The sequence below is a fragment of the Atta cephalotes genome (assembly GCF_000143395.1).
Source record: "Atta cephalotes unplaced genomic scaffold scaffold00040, whole genome shotgun sequence".
Classification (NCBI taxonomy): Eukaryota; Metazoa; Arthropoda; class Insecta; order Hymenoptera; family Formicidae; genus Atta; species Atta cephalotes.
In genome coordinates this window covers 2,042,120-2,056,353 of record NW_012130104.1, presented here as the reverse complement: position 1 = coordinate 2,056,353, position 14,234 = coordinate 2,042,120, and the positions used below count along the sequence as shown (strand labels likewise).

At 32.2% G+C, this 14,234-nt stretch overlaps 1 protein-coding gene across 1 annotated transcript in view; it reads right to left on the bottom strand.

Moving 5' to 3' along the window:
* Nucleotides 1–8,508: 8,508 nt before the first annotated feature.
* The window catches only part of LOC105622149 (coatomer subunit beta'), a 19,029-nt gene continuing 13,303 nt past the window's right edge, over nt 8,509–14,234 (bottom strand). Inside the window, exons 4-8 of the mRNA XM_012203581.1 lie at nt 13,748–13,983; nt 13,334–13,672; nt 11,192–11,791; nt 10,314–10,628; nt 8,509–8,821 (exon numbers count right to left, since the gene is read on the bottom strand). Of these exons, the coding sequence (XP_012058971.1) occupies nt 8,780–8,821; nt 10,314–10,628; nt 11,192–11,791; nt 13,334–13,672; nt 13,748–13,983 (1,532 nt within the window). The 3' untranslated portion in view covers nt 8,509–8,779. The remainder of the gene's footprint in view (nt 8,822–10,313; nt 10,629–11,191; nt 11,792–13,333; nt 13,673–13,747; nt 13,984–14,234) is intronic.

Sequence of the window (14,234 nt, the reverse complement as noted above, 5' to 3'; positions counted from 1 at the left end):
TATGCTTTACATAACGCAGTTTGACACGCTCAACGTAAACATCAGATCCATTTTATCCAAACAGACACGATAGTGGACTCAGTTAGCCACGCAATATGTACTACAAAGCGCTACTAAAGCGTATAATAAAATATCATGTTAACTATTACATGAGCTAACTATGTTACAGACGCGTTTTGATATCTCAACAGGCTCAACTTAAGTAATAATTATTAGTGATTTAATTAGTAGTAATTAGTAATTAGTAATGATCTTGCAAAATGGTGTCAAAGATTTGACAAAGTACTCTTAGCGGATTATTTTTATTAAACTGTTAGTTTATTTATCATTATATTGTTATTAAATTGTGAGTTTACTTATTTTATATTGTTAAATATTTTATGTTGGGTGTGTTATTAAGCTTATTATTTTATAGTAAATTATTAAGTTCTGTAATGGAAATTTGCGATTCACTGTCTGAAAGGCTCTTGGAACAAATCTGAGATAAATTTGTTGCTCGGATCCGGATTGCAACGCACAGGAGAGAACGTGCGTTGAATGACGCATAACAGCTGTACGCAACTTTGAGTCGTGCTCGTAAAACGAATATGTATGAATAACGAGTGGTCTCCGGAAAAAAGCGATCTCGCTTATCAGGTTATACATACATGAATGAGTATTTAAGTAATTTTTTCTTGAAAGTTGCTCGAGGTAATCTTAATCGACTATTTGACAGAGCAAATGATTCATTTAGTGAAATATCATTCCATATCTTTACAAAGTAATTTATGTTTGTTACACCATTTTATTATGTTTTATTCTGTTTCAAGCTTGTTTAAAACGGTCTATTGTTCATCAGAATTTGGATTGGAATTCTATTTATGCTTTGCGTGTAATACGAAAAACATTCGAAGAATTAAAACATAAACATCCATAGAATATCCATTAGAATACACACGTTGATTAAAATAATAACGCTTATTTGTTACGATCAAATTATCATTGGTTTATAAAATTAACACAATAATTTAAAAAATCTCATATTTTGGAATTGCTTAAAAAAAAACAGAAATATAAAGAAAAATAGAAAAGACATGCTTTTATTTCTTCATAATCAATTATTACACCTGCAAAATTACATTTCAAATTTAAATGTTTAAAGGTGCCTCAATAATACAAATATAAATAATAAGCAGCATACAGCCGACAGATTGAAACGAAAATAATATATTTATTATTATTTTATAAGAAAATTCTTCAACGAAGACATTTCGGTCAAGATTTGACCATCATCAATACGTACAGATGACAAACAAGTTAATGAAGAACGCAAAATCGCTAATCAAAGAAGTGTTAATATAAAATCAAGATGATAAAGAAAGAACTAACTTGATCATACAATTGATTGGAAAAATGTTAGTATTCTCGATTCAGAACAATCTTATTATAAAAGGATGGTCTCTGAAATGATTCATATTAAACGTCAAGATTATTGCTTAAACAAACAAAGTAACACACGCTTTCCTGAAATCTACTTACCAATCATCGGAAAAATCCCCACACATAGAACTATCTTCTCCATTAACATTCTTCTTTTCTTTTACTCTATATAAATATTGTTCGCTAGCCATGATAGCCATAGCTTCCAAAAAATTTATCAGCAGTTCTTACCATTTGTTCAGATTTTTCTCGATTTTTTTAAATTGTGATACTCAGAATTACATCTGTGAGAACTTGTGTTAAAAAATACGTGGTAAGCGAGCTTTAATGTGAATTTATATTGACCTTCATAATTAATCATTGTATGATCTAAAACATTTTAATTCTTAAAAAGCGTTTTTCTTTTCCTTAATTTTTAAATAGAATCTGGAAATTCCGTATTCTCACACGAAATCATTCTTTGCTTCCATAAAAAAGGAATTATAAACGGAACATATTAATCGCCAGCATTATTATATATAAAAATTATTTTCTTTTTTCCTTTTTTAATATATATTTTTGTTGGTAAATTTCATTCTCTGGACTTTTATCTTACTCAATTAACGCGTACAAGCGATTGGAAAGAAAAAGAATTTGTTACTATTTTATTGACTTGCGAATTTTTTTAATATTTTGCACTTCTTTCTTTGTCTTCTTGATATTGTATTAACACTTCTTTAACTAGCGATTTTGCGTTCTTAATTAATTAACTTGTTTGTAACTCTTTATTGTCATCTTTATGTACTGATGATGATCAAATCTTGACCGAAACGTCTATTTTCTTATAGAATAATAATATATATTATTTTCGTTTCAACATCTGTCGTCGTGGCTATATGCTTCTTATTATTTACATTTCAAAATTAATATTTTAATGATGACACAATTTTAATGATTCGAAATATTCAAATTTATTTTCCGAAAAATTTCGTTTTTTGAGTTGTGTCGTAGCAAATAATATTAAATTATAAGATTTCCATCCTACAATTTGAGTAGAATTATAGATTATTTAAAGCGGATATGATTATCTAAAAAAAGAGAAAAATTTAAAAGGGATTAAGAAACATGTTTTCCGAATAAAAAATCCTCGGTCTTATTTTTCGCGGATGAGAACATACCTATATTTCTTGCGATTTCAGAGGCGTTTTTATTACTCGGATGAATTCGCGCAGTTGGGACGAACGTAAGAAAAGAGAGTACGTGATGAAAGATGTTCGAGGGAGGAACGCAAGGGATTCACACGCACGTGCGTGCATGCGTAGCGATGCGTGTAAGTTGGAGGGCGGCAGTGATATATAGCGACTAGGAGGACGATCGTTTAGGTGACTATTAGCAGCTTTCCGTGACACTGCCATGTCCGTGTACTATGACTAGTTCTTGCGAGCTTTCTTCCGAGCTGAAAGAGAAGCAGTCGAATCGTTTTTTGCGATCGGTCAATTGCGGGCGAAAATACGTCAAACTTGTATTTGCAATCATATAAAAAGAAAGGAATAAAAGAGAAGAAATCTTTCTTCTCTTTTGATTAAGTGAGTAAAATTAATCGGTGAGAATTAATTAATTGATAATCTCACAGAATGCATCAGTATTAAATTCCTCTTAATTAGAAAAATCATTTTTCCAAAGGAAATTATTCGCTCATCTATATTCTCTTCGCATACTGGAAGGAACGATTTTGTTGAATCGTCAAAATAAATGTAAGAAATTTAAGAGCAATGCTACAAAAAAATTTGATACTTCAACAATCAGCTTGAGCATTTCTGCATAATTATTTTAATAGTTTAATAGTTTAATAAAATTAATAGTTTAAGAAAATTATTTTCAATTTAGATACTTCAGCAAAACTATTCTTTCCATATACAAACGAATTATACATTCGAATACAAACATGTAAACAAGTAAAATGAACTACACGTACTTAGTGTTAAACGGACAATAAATAATAAAAATTTAGATTAATATTTTTTGTTTAATTTTTATAAATGGAACTATTAAGCAATTATCTGATGAACTCATTGATCAAGTTAAATACATTTTTTTTTAGGCAGTTTCACGCCGAAGGGAGATCGAAACTGGTTTCCTATTTTTCGGTAAAAAAAAAAATGAAAAGACAGAAAAGAGTCTATTTATCTATTTTTGACGCGTGAAGAGATTTCGCTTCGTTCTAATTCGATTATAGCACAGTTTAGATACCGCGCTGTAATGCACGGTCGTCAAAAGTGGATTTAATTGAGAGTCATAAAAAAAAGAAAATCAGTAGATTTTCGAGAATCAGAGAGTGTCGGATATCATTCGACCGATTTATGATGATCCTTCTCGTAAGAAAGCGGGGGCCATGAATTCCCGATGACTCGACGAAAAGAACTCGAAGAGAACTAACTAGTCGGATTTCTCTTCGTGTCTTACCGTCTAAAATCAAATTAATTCTGCGAACAAAATTCTTTTAAGATCGCATAAATCCAATAAATAAATAAAAAAAGAGATAAAATGATCGAACAAAGCGAAATAAATGTAAATAATCGGTAGACTATTGGATGTCGCGTTATGCTGTTGTCGCTGCGCGTAACGATGAAAATAGATGAACCATTAGAAGATCAAAAGAGGATCGGATGCGGAAGCGTGTCTCACGAGAGAAAAACAGATTTATCGATCGCTCTTCCTCCCTTTTCTTTTCTCTAGTTCCAGGCATCATCTTTCGGTCAGCGGCTTTTTTTCTCCGTGTGCGAGAGACAGAAACCAGCGAGACGCGTGGCTTTTAAAGCGAGGCGGTGTCATGATGCGGACAATTTGTAGCAGAGTGTCAACGCGGCTGTTTCTATTTTCGAGTACGGCCGAGAGCGCGAGTTATCTTTTTTTTCTTCTACTTCTTCAAACCCCCGTGTTCTCCTCCTTTCTCTCTCTCTCTCTCTCTCTCTCTCTCGTCATCTACTTGCTCTTGTTTTTCCACGCTGTTCGTCCACCGACGACGAGATCGGCCGCGAGATCCGCGCACTGGATAGGAAAGCGGATTATCGCAGATATCTTGTCCCGTATCCTGCTTCTCTCTTATATTGGTGACTGATGTTTTCGGATCTCCTAACATAAACACCGCAAGCAACCGTGTATTTTCGTTCCGCGATTTATCAGGGATTGGGAAAATGCTTGCTCAAAAAACGAACGCCCGCAAGATACACGCTTGGAATTATTCTTGTTCAATTAATCCTTGATACACACAATTAAATCATCCGTGTTCTACACATTTCTTTTCTTTTCGAAAAACTAGCAACATTAAATAGTTGATTTTAGCATTTATATACAATTTTTTTAATCTTATACTTTCTAAAGAGAAATATTATTATAAAGTTAAATATTATAATAAATATTATAAAGTAATAAATTTTTAATAATCCTTGTTATTTGTTAAAGTAATGAAATGAAAATTAACTTGGGACACGAATGATTCATCGTATGTAGTGGAAGACCGGAAATTAATAAATCATCGTGTGAGAACAGAGATATAGAGAATAAGAATTTCATCAGAAATTATGTATTGTGGAATACATAATTTCTGATAAGTTGAAATTCTTATTCTCTGATCTCTATTCTCTGTTCTTTTTATTGTGTAGAACCTCTTAGAGTTAATAACGGTCGTCTTACATTGAAAAAAAATACTAAATTTTAATAAATATTTGTTTGAATAGTTCTAAGCAAATATTTCTTACTGTTATAAAACATACATTTGTTTGACACAAAAACCAATTAATTTGATTTAAAGAAATTTACTTAGTATTATTCAAAGAAATATGTATTAAGATTTAGTAAATTTTTTTTTCAGTGTTGGAAAGCTATATTATATATATGAAAAATTACGTCAAGATGAAATAATATAAGCAAAATACGACATGTAAACACGGATGAAAAGAACGATTTTACTGAAGAATGTAAAAAAATTACAGATTTGAAAATAATTTTGTTGAAGTCAAAATAATTACGTAGAAAACTTGAGCATAATGAGCAATGATGCAACAAAATTTTAACATGTTAGCAATCAGCTTGAGCGCGTCCTAATACATAATTTTGATAGTTCAATAAAATTATTTACACATCTATATTTAATTAAATTTTTAGCTATTTCAAAACTATTCCTTCCATATATAGTGCTGACAGATTAACTGTGCGATGTATCTTATAATTAATATCGCTAACAGGCGACGTGCATTAATTGTGCATTAATTGACTGTCAATCGACGAACACGCAATTATGCTTTATTGATTAGTTTAAAATTGTGAAATTTGTTAACATCTCCTCGAACGTGCGTATAATTTTATTTTGCGTTGAGGCGTAATCTTGGCATCGAACGTTTCGAAGATCAAAATATCATTTCCTATGATACAATTACTCTTTCATGTTGAATTATGTAAACGTAGTTTATGGGACGTGTCTTTTCTTATCAGTAGAGCACCGAGAAAATCTATTAATATTTACTGATATATTTACATTAATTATAATATTATATTAATATCAAAATTATATTATATGTATATCCATTTATGTACAAATGAGAATGGATTGAAATGAATTGAATTCAGATTTTCAGAAATATTGATTCACAAATGTCAAAATGAATGCTTTTCAATCCTGAATGCATTTTTATTCATTTATAGGAATTGCATAAAACATATCTCTATACCTTTCAATTTAAAAATAATATTAGGTTTTTCTGTATACACATATATTGTGAATACTGTTCAATTTAAAATTTTGAATAGGAAATACAGTTTTGCAATCCAATTGCATCCAATTGAATCCAATTAAATTCAAAAAAAATATTCGCCATTTAAAATATGCATTCGGAGAGAAAAAAATTTCAATCCATTTTAATCCATTCTTGTTTACTGGGTATGTACAATAGTACATGTTATGAGGTGAAAACAAGAATAGGTGTCGAAAATCCGTAATCAAATTTATCCAGTTTATATGGTATAAATGAAAATAATTATCAATCAAGAGCAATTTTTTTCAGTTCTTCACGTCTGTAGGTGTTACAGGAGATAAAGAAAATAAGGTGAATATTTGAGAAATATATTATCGACTTTTTTTACTAAAAAGTTGGCCTACCATTTGTCTTTAATTACAGGTGTTCATATTTGATTAATTTTTGGTCTATTCCCATATACATGTTATTAATTCATATTTTTGTGCAGTGTAATATAGATTATTATTGTCTCACGAAACGCCGAAGGATCATTCGCAATGATTCACATGATGTCGACATGACATCAAAATGAGCGATAATTTACGACGTACTTCTACTATGCAGTAGAATCCTGTAACTTGTTATGCAGTCATTATGTGTTTATTTTACTATGTAAAAATCTGTGTAATTGTCGTAATTGTCGAATACATAACAACTCGTTATGAATACATAACGAGTTACAGAATAGGAGCTGCAATCTTTTTTCTCATTGTCGTTTCTCTCATCGGTCAGAAAATCCGAGTTGCATCAAACGCGTATGCATCCAGAGAGCTTATTCGTGCGTTTTTGCGATCGGTCGAGCAAACTCGAATTGGAGACGCCGATTTCAGCGTCATTCTGTCGAGGATCTGCAACGTGTGTTTCAATGTATAAAAACGCACCTCTGCGCCCAACAGTCGACGCACTCTGCATCAGTTGGAAAGGAAGAATTATTGTTCGATCAATGCACATTATTATAAAATAAATGTCATGGGCGAATGTTGAATTTGCGTCTCATAAAAACGAATTTTGCTCTTAATAATCCTTATAGAAATCTAATATAGATCAATTTAATGAAAGAGTAAACTAAAATAATTAAAATAAGTATTTAATATAACAACTAATTACTTATTTTTAATATTAAAAGTACTGTTGTTTAATGTTTTTGGTACTCCAAATAAGTAATTAATTACTGTCTTTCAGTAATTGGCTAGTATTGTATTTCTGTAATAATATCGGAATAATCATACATGCATGTACCTTTGTGTTGAACGTTACATTTAGCGATATCAATATTTAATTATTTATGACATTAATATTTTAATGTCGTATTATCAATATTTTAAAATATGTATTACGCTATATTGGTTTTGTATTTTACACACTCGGATGTTACGATATTCAAATCAACAAATATGTGGGTCTATACGAAATGTTAAGCGACTAAAAATGTGCATTTTTGATGCAGGATGACGTTGCATGATTAAATAAAAAAGATATTTTATTCGTAATTTTATTCGATAATAATCGTGTTTTATTGTCTCTATGAAAAAATAGTAGCGATCTATTTCCTCAGTTATTCAGATAAGCTTAACTCTCTTCACCTCCTTTTCCTGTTGGCTTTAATAATGAATGTATTTTGCCTCAACACGCACGCCCGTTCCCTCTTTCGTGAGTGCACGGCCGGGCACGTACGGCTCGTGCTAACTGCGCCTCTTTGTTTTTCCCCCCGGCACCTTGTGACACGTACGAGTGTATCGATTCGACTCCGGCTTTTACGCACGCACTCTCGACCGGTCCGAAAATCCGGAGGGAAATGCAACGTGACAAATACGCGCAGCTGATATATCGGACTCGGTCACTTCAAAGTTGAAAATGTCTAGCGCTTGTTCTTCGCCAAATTTAGGGTCGACCCTTTCGCGCGAACGAAAGAGTTCATCGTCCGATATATTTGTGATATCTCAAAATATATCGTATATTTATCTTATCAATTTATATTCCAAATTAAAACTTTATCAAAGTCCTTCAAATTGAAAATAATGTCGTATAATAAAATAAAGAACAAAATAATATAAAAAATAATATTATTTATTTGTATCTTTAAATTTTAATTTGGAGAGAACATCTTGAAACTGAGACTTATTGACGTTAAAAAATTCTTACTGATAAAGATTAATTTTTAATTTTTGAAATGAACGTCATTTTTTGTTTATCCGCTTACTTTCAGAGACATATTGTGTATATTACTCGTTTTGATAAATTAAAGAATGTTCTTAGTGTTATTTCAAGGGCAAAAGGAAATGGAAACATTCACAATAAAATAGAGATGAGTACAACATAGGAGCACATATTATACTTCTCGTTATATTAACAATATATTTAACTTTTAATGACCGATACCAACCGGCAAATACGCGCTGCATTATCTTCGTTAATTCATGCAGCGATACAAACACACTTGCGCACAGGGATTTTATAATGTTAATACTCGATTCTAAACGATTCTCATTATTTTTCTCATGATTTGCGTCGGTTCTCTTCTTTTCTTGCAGGAATGACTAAAGCAGAAAGAACGATGGATGCACGTCATTCATCTCCTGTTTCAATTGTTAATCTTCTTCTTCGAGAAGATCATCATCGAGATTGACACCCTAGAATAGAAAATATTTATATAATTATAAGAAATTTAAATCGATAAGTACAAATCAAATAGAAAAAAAGATTATTTTTTCTAATTCAAAGCGAATTTTGATACTTGATAATATATTTGTATATAATATATTTGTATATAAAGCAAATATATTTTAGTTTTATAAACTGCACGTCGATTCGATTTGTTGAACTTGAATGCAAACTGAAAATACATCACAAATTATAAATTAGCATCAATTTAAAGAATATTTGTTATTTTACAAATCTTCCTCAACAATAACACTTAAATAAGGGATCGCATTTATAAAATAATGAAATAATTAGAAAATAATTTGAATATTTCACAATCTTTTTTCTTTCCTTCTCTTGAAATCGTAAAACGAGAAATATCGAAACGCAGGTATTCCTAAATGCACCATCGCGAGTGAATGAAAAAAAAGGGAGGCAGAGCGTGACAAAACGTAGTAATGGTCAGAACCTTATAGTAGGAGGGGTACGGTTCGACTCCGGAGTCGAGTGTTATGGCAACAAGTCTGTAAACAAAATGCGGCGTGACTGCCTCGCAGCAAACAAGCCCTCGAGGTCTTTCGCAAAAGCTCGCAGAGAAAAAGAGAAGGAGAGAGTGTGTACCACTGTTCTCCCGCGTTCGTATCAGTTACACTGGGAGCGGAGGCTTAATGATCTGTCGCCGATTTTCGCGTTGCACATATATGCATACGCCTATAAATGCATGCTGATATAAATGAGGCTTGCATAAATTTAAATATATAAATTCTTCTTGAGAGAGCTAATTAATCTAAAAAAAAATATTTCTATTAATTTCAACAACGTCATTAATATCACAAGATCATCTAAATAGATTGTCGTGTAAGCTATCTCTCGCTATTTTTTTTTGTATTACTATTATTTGGATTTTTACCGTGATTTATTCTTTTTTTAGCGACGCATTAATCGCGTTACACGTGTATTTGCCCCATGATATATAATATACACATAAGAGTTATGTAAATAGGACGTGCATTTCGGTGTATTCTGCACGTGCATGAGATTTATACATGTATGGTATATGCGCGTCATGCAGCCCCTTTCTTGCCGTGTTTTGGTAATACTATACCCGTCTAAAGTTACATCCATATTTAAGAGCATTAAACCGTCGCCTAATTGTACGCCCTCCAACTCTTATTTGTTCGCGCCTTCTTTGCTTTCGACTTATCTTCAATGATCTTAGGATTACGAAGCTTGATGTTTATGTTACAAGATTTGTATACAGATTATTACCTTAATGGAAGTACATCGATCATTTTAAATCGTAAAATACTCAAAATTGTAAAGTTATAAAATGTTCCTAATTGCAGAATGCATATTCTTGAAAACAAAGCGAATAAAAAGTAACAAAAATAGAGACAGAATTAAAATTACGTACGTTTATAAGTGTCTGCATATATAAAATAATTTTATACACATTACAAATATGTAATATGCAATACTTACTGTAGTATCGATATTATCGTCGATTTCAAGATCGATGTCTAGATCATCGTCATCCACTGTGAGAGGCCTGGAACTACTCATGGGCTTCGTCGTTGCTTTTTCAGGTACTTCTGATTTCACGGTAGATGTGGTTGCTTTGTTTAAGAAAAGGCTGTCCTTTATTGCTGATATTGAAAGATCTTGCAATCTGTCGATCATTACTTCAGTTGTCTTCTCCTCGGTCTCGGAAGTACAGTTTCTGTTGTCCTTGTATTGAAATGCGCCCGACTGCTCGGCGGCCAACATCTCCTCTAACGGCTTTCGCTCGATATTTGGCTTCAAAATTAATACAATTTATTTAATCATACGATTTCTTTGTATGCATCTATATGTATCTATACAGATATATATTTTTTCAAATATTTTATGTAATTATTAATTATGTTTGTTTGACATGACAGATCCTTTGTCGGTAAAATGATTTAGGTGGCAAGCACAAGATCGATTTTATATAGTTCTCTCGAGCATTAACGACGCGATAACAAAGATGCGGGAATGTAAAATTTTTATATATCGAGAGATATAACGAGCACAGTAATGAGCGTGACTCGATTTTATCACGTGATTACGAGTACCTAAAAATATTGTTCAACTCCTTCACAGTACTTTTGTTGTTATTATTATACTTGTCGCTCGAGATTGAGACGAGTAATAGATTGGTCTCAGCGAGATGATTTGCGTCGCATTAATGCGATCACAGTTTATTGTTTTTCGATCAATCAACTTAACGCGCAACTAATTGCATATCTCGATATTTGCCACAATACATTTTGATAATAAAGATTTTAATATTTGATTCTTATTGTTAATACCGCTATTTATAAATAATATGAGCGTACCGTAACGGTAGGAAATGCAGAAGCTGGAATTTTTTTCTTGCTTTCTTCTCGTAAAAACTTTTCCACCTTCAAGGCTTCTCTGTATCCGGGGAAAAGATTCTCGTACTGTTCAGGATCCGCCAAACTCTGTCCGGCTTTTTCGCTTACCGCTGAGAGTTTTTCCTTCCACAATTTGATAATGGCAGAGATTTTACTGGGTGCATATGTCCTGGCAAAGAACGCGGCCTCGGGAATTCTGTCAGTCTTGATTAAAATATCGAGACATTTATCCACATCGCCCAATATAAAGTTCGATAGAAAGGAGATATTATTCTTTCCCGTATCGTCCGCCACCGCGCCAAGCTTTTGTATCATATCTGAATTTCCTGTGCTGGTAGCTAGTAACAACAGACCACCGAAATCTTGCGCTTGATGCAGACATTCTTGCGCCAAACAAAGTTTCCCTTTTTGTGTGGCGAGGGACGCCAATTGCCGCCACTTCTGCTGGCTGTTAGCTTCTTTAGCGAGAGTGTGTGCAGTTGCGAGATTTCCTAACGCAAGTGCTAGCTCGAATCTGTGCTCGGGATCCGTTGACACCGCCAAAGCTTGTTCTTTGAAACCCTGTAAGATCGAGATAAAGATGAAAATAGAATATAATTTTATTCGCTTTAGCATATACAGCCAAGAAGATTTTTACGAAAGATATCTTAACTTCATATCACATATTACCCATCTTTTTTACATGCCTAATTAAATAATCTTTTCCCTAAATTCTCCTTCCTCGTTTTTCTTAATTATTTCTTCTGCTTTTTTAATTTGTCTATCTTATTTGCCTCCTCCCTAGTATTCCTTACACACAGTTTATATACTCACAGCCTTATCTTTTATCATAGCCATTTGCTTATTTCTTACTACTTCCTCTTCCTTCGACTTGCGTCTTTCTTCGCTTTATTCGCAGCTATTTTCTCCTAATAGCCCTGTATCTCTCCCTTTTTTTCTCATATGTTTCAATCCTTTCAAAGTTTTACCTTTCCTTTTATTTCATCTAACTCCTCTCCCCATAATCTATGTAAAATTCTTCCCTTAACTTCTCGTAACTTATTAAATCTACTTTTCAATTCCTCGTATTCTATCACATAATGTTCTATATTGTTTTTGCCTTTTCCACAGAATATACATCTTCACTTTCTTCTAACTAGTATTTATTAACCTCCTCGAAATTTTCACACCTTAATTTTACTAAAGATTTCATCCCCTCTCCTCAATTCGTCCAAATTTTCTTTCTTTAAATGTATCCTCTATTTTTATTACCTATTCCTTTATATTTCATGTTATATTTAGCCATCTCTTGTTTTGCTTATCCTTCCATTGTGTTTGAATCTCCCTATCAACTAAATCCTCCAGCCCATGCTTAATTACTTCTCTTGTCTCAATCCCTCATCCATTTCTATTATAATACTTTTCTCTCTCGCTTCTATATTTATTATTCCATTCATATCTTTGTTTTTTCTTACAACCTTCATTAAACCTACATTTCCCGATTTTATTCTTTCCTTGTATCTTCTCTTATCCTCCAGCCTACCTTTAATTTATTCATATAATCATAATCAAGTAACTAGGACATAGCAATCCGAAAAATCACTTCACATAATCTAGCATTATCTTCTCTATAAAATTCTTTCTTTTACCTAAATCTCTACCCCATGTAATATTACACTTTATATCAAGTATTTAAGCTTTCAAAAGTCATTATATATCCTTTATTCTAAATCTTAGAATTTCCTAGAACATTTTCCTTGCAGTGATTTTCCTTTCCTATCTATTCCTTTATATGTCCTTTAGAATCTCCTCTTCTATTGAGTATGAAATCCAAGTATTTAAATTCCTGAATTTGCTCAATTTCTTTATTTCCCCATTTCCATTTTTCTTCTCTCCCCTTCCTATTACACACATACTAATATCATAAAAATAAAAATAATTCTTAATAAATCATAGTTAATCTTGAAATACTCCATATTTAATATTAACATTACTTTAAATGAAAATTCACCCAAATAATTGAGAATTTTTTTATACTTTGTGTCTATTTTATAGATGGCAAGACAAATTTATCTATGATAGCATTTCAGAGTTATACATAATTGCAAATATTATATTACACACCTGTTTTTCTAAAAAGTGAGCTACTCGCGTTCGATGTTCCTTTGGGACAGTCGGCAATACTCTATTGGCAGTTTCGAAATCTTTTCGCATGACTGCGGTCTGATACTCTAGCACTGACAATAGCAAAGAATACGAGACTACAGACAATTCTTTATCGCAAAGATATAATCTGTTGTCTCTTGGTACATATCCTAGCAAGTACATTGGTCTATCCAGATGGGAGACAGTGACCACTTCGCCGCCCACAAAATAATTAATACGATTGACGCTGTTGGTATAGATGAAACAGTCTCCGACCCACAAGCCAGTTTTCACCACTTCATTCATTTCTGCTACCATCTAAAAATATTTTTTATAAAAATTAGATATAGAAAATATTCAAGTTTACTAAATCAACTAAGCGTGCAAACGTACCTCGAACGCATTTTCAATATCCTCAGAGTTTTCTGTGGCATTAGCGACAACGTCCGCGTGATATTTCAGAATAAAATATTGGTCTGACGTGGCTAATGCCACCAGCGAGGCATTTTCGGCCCAATATACGTGCGTAGGTTGTATGTCTATGCGACGGATCAATTTTAACGTATCCCAATCAAAGAAGCAGAGACCGGACCCGGATGAGACGCCAAGTAAAAATCCACCAAAGATGCCTACAAGCGACAATGATATATAGGAGTCAAGTCTACATGGAGATAGACAGATTAAGCATTTATTAATATTCTAAGGCTAGTCCTCTAACAAGAGAACAAGAGAATATATATACATATATATATATATATATATATATATATATATATATATATATATATATAATAAGTAATAATAAGTAAACGAAAAACTAAAAAAAGTTAAAAAATAAAAAATAAAATAAAATAAATAAAAGTTAAAAATTTAAAAGTTA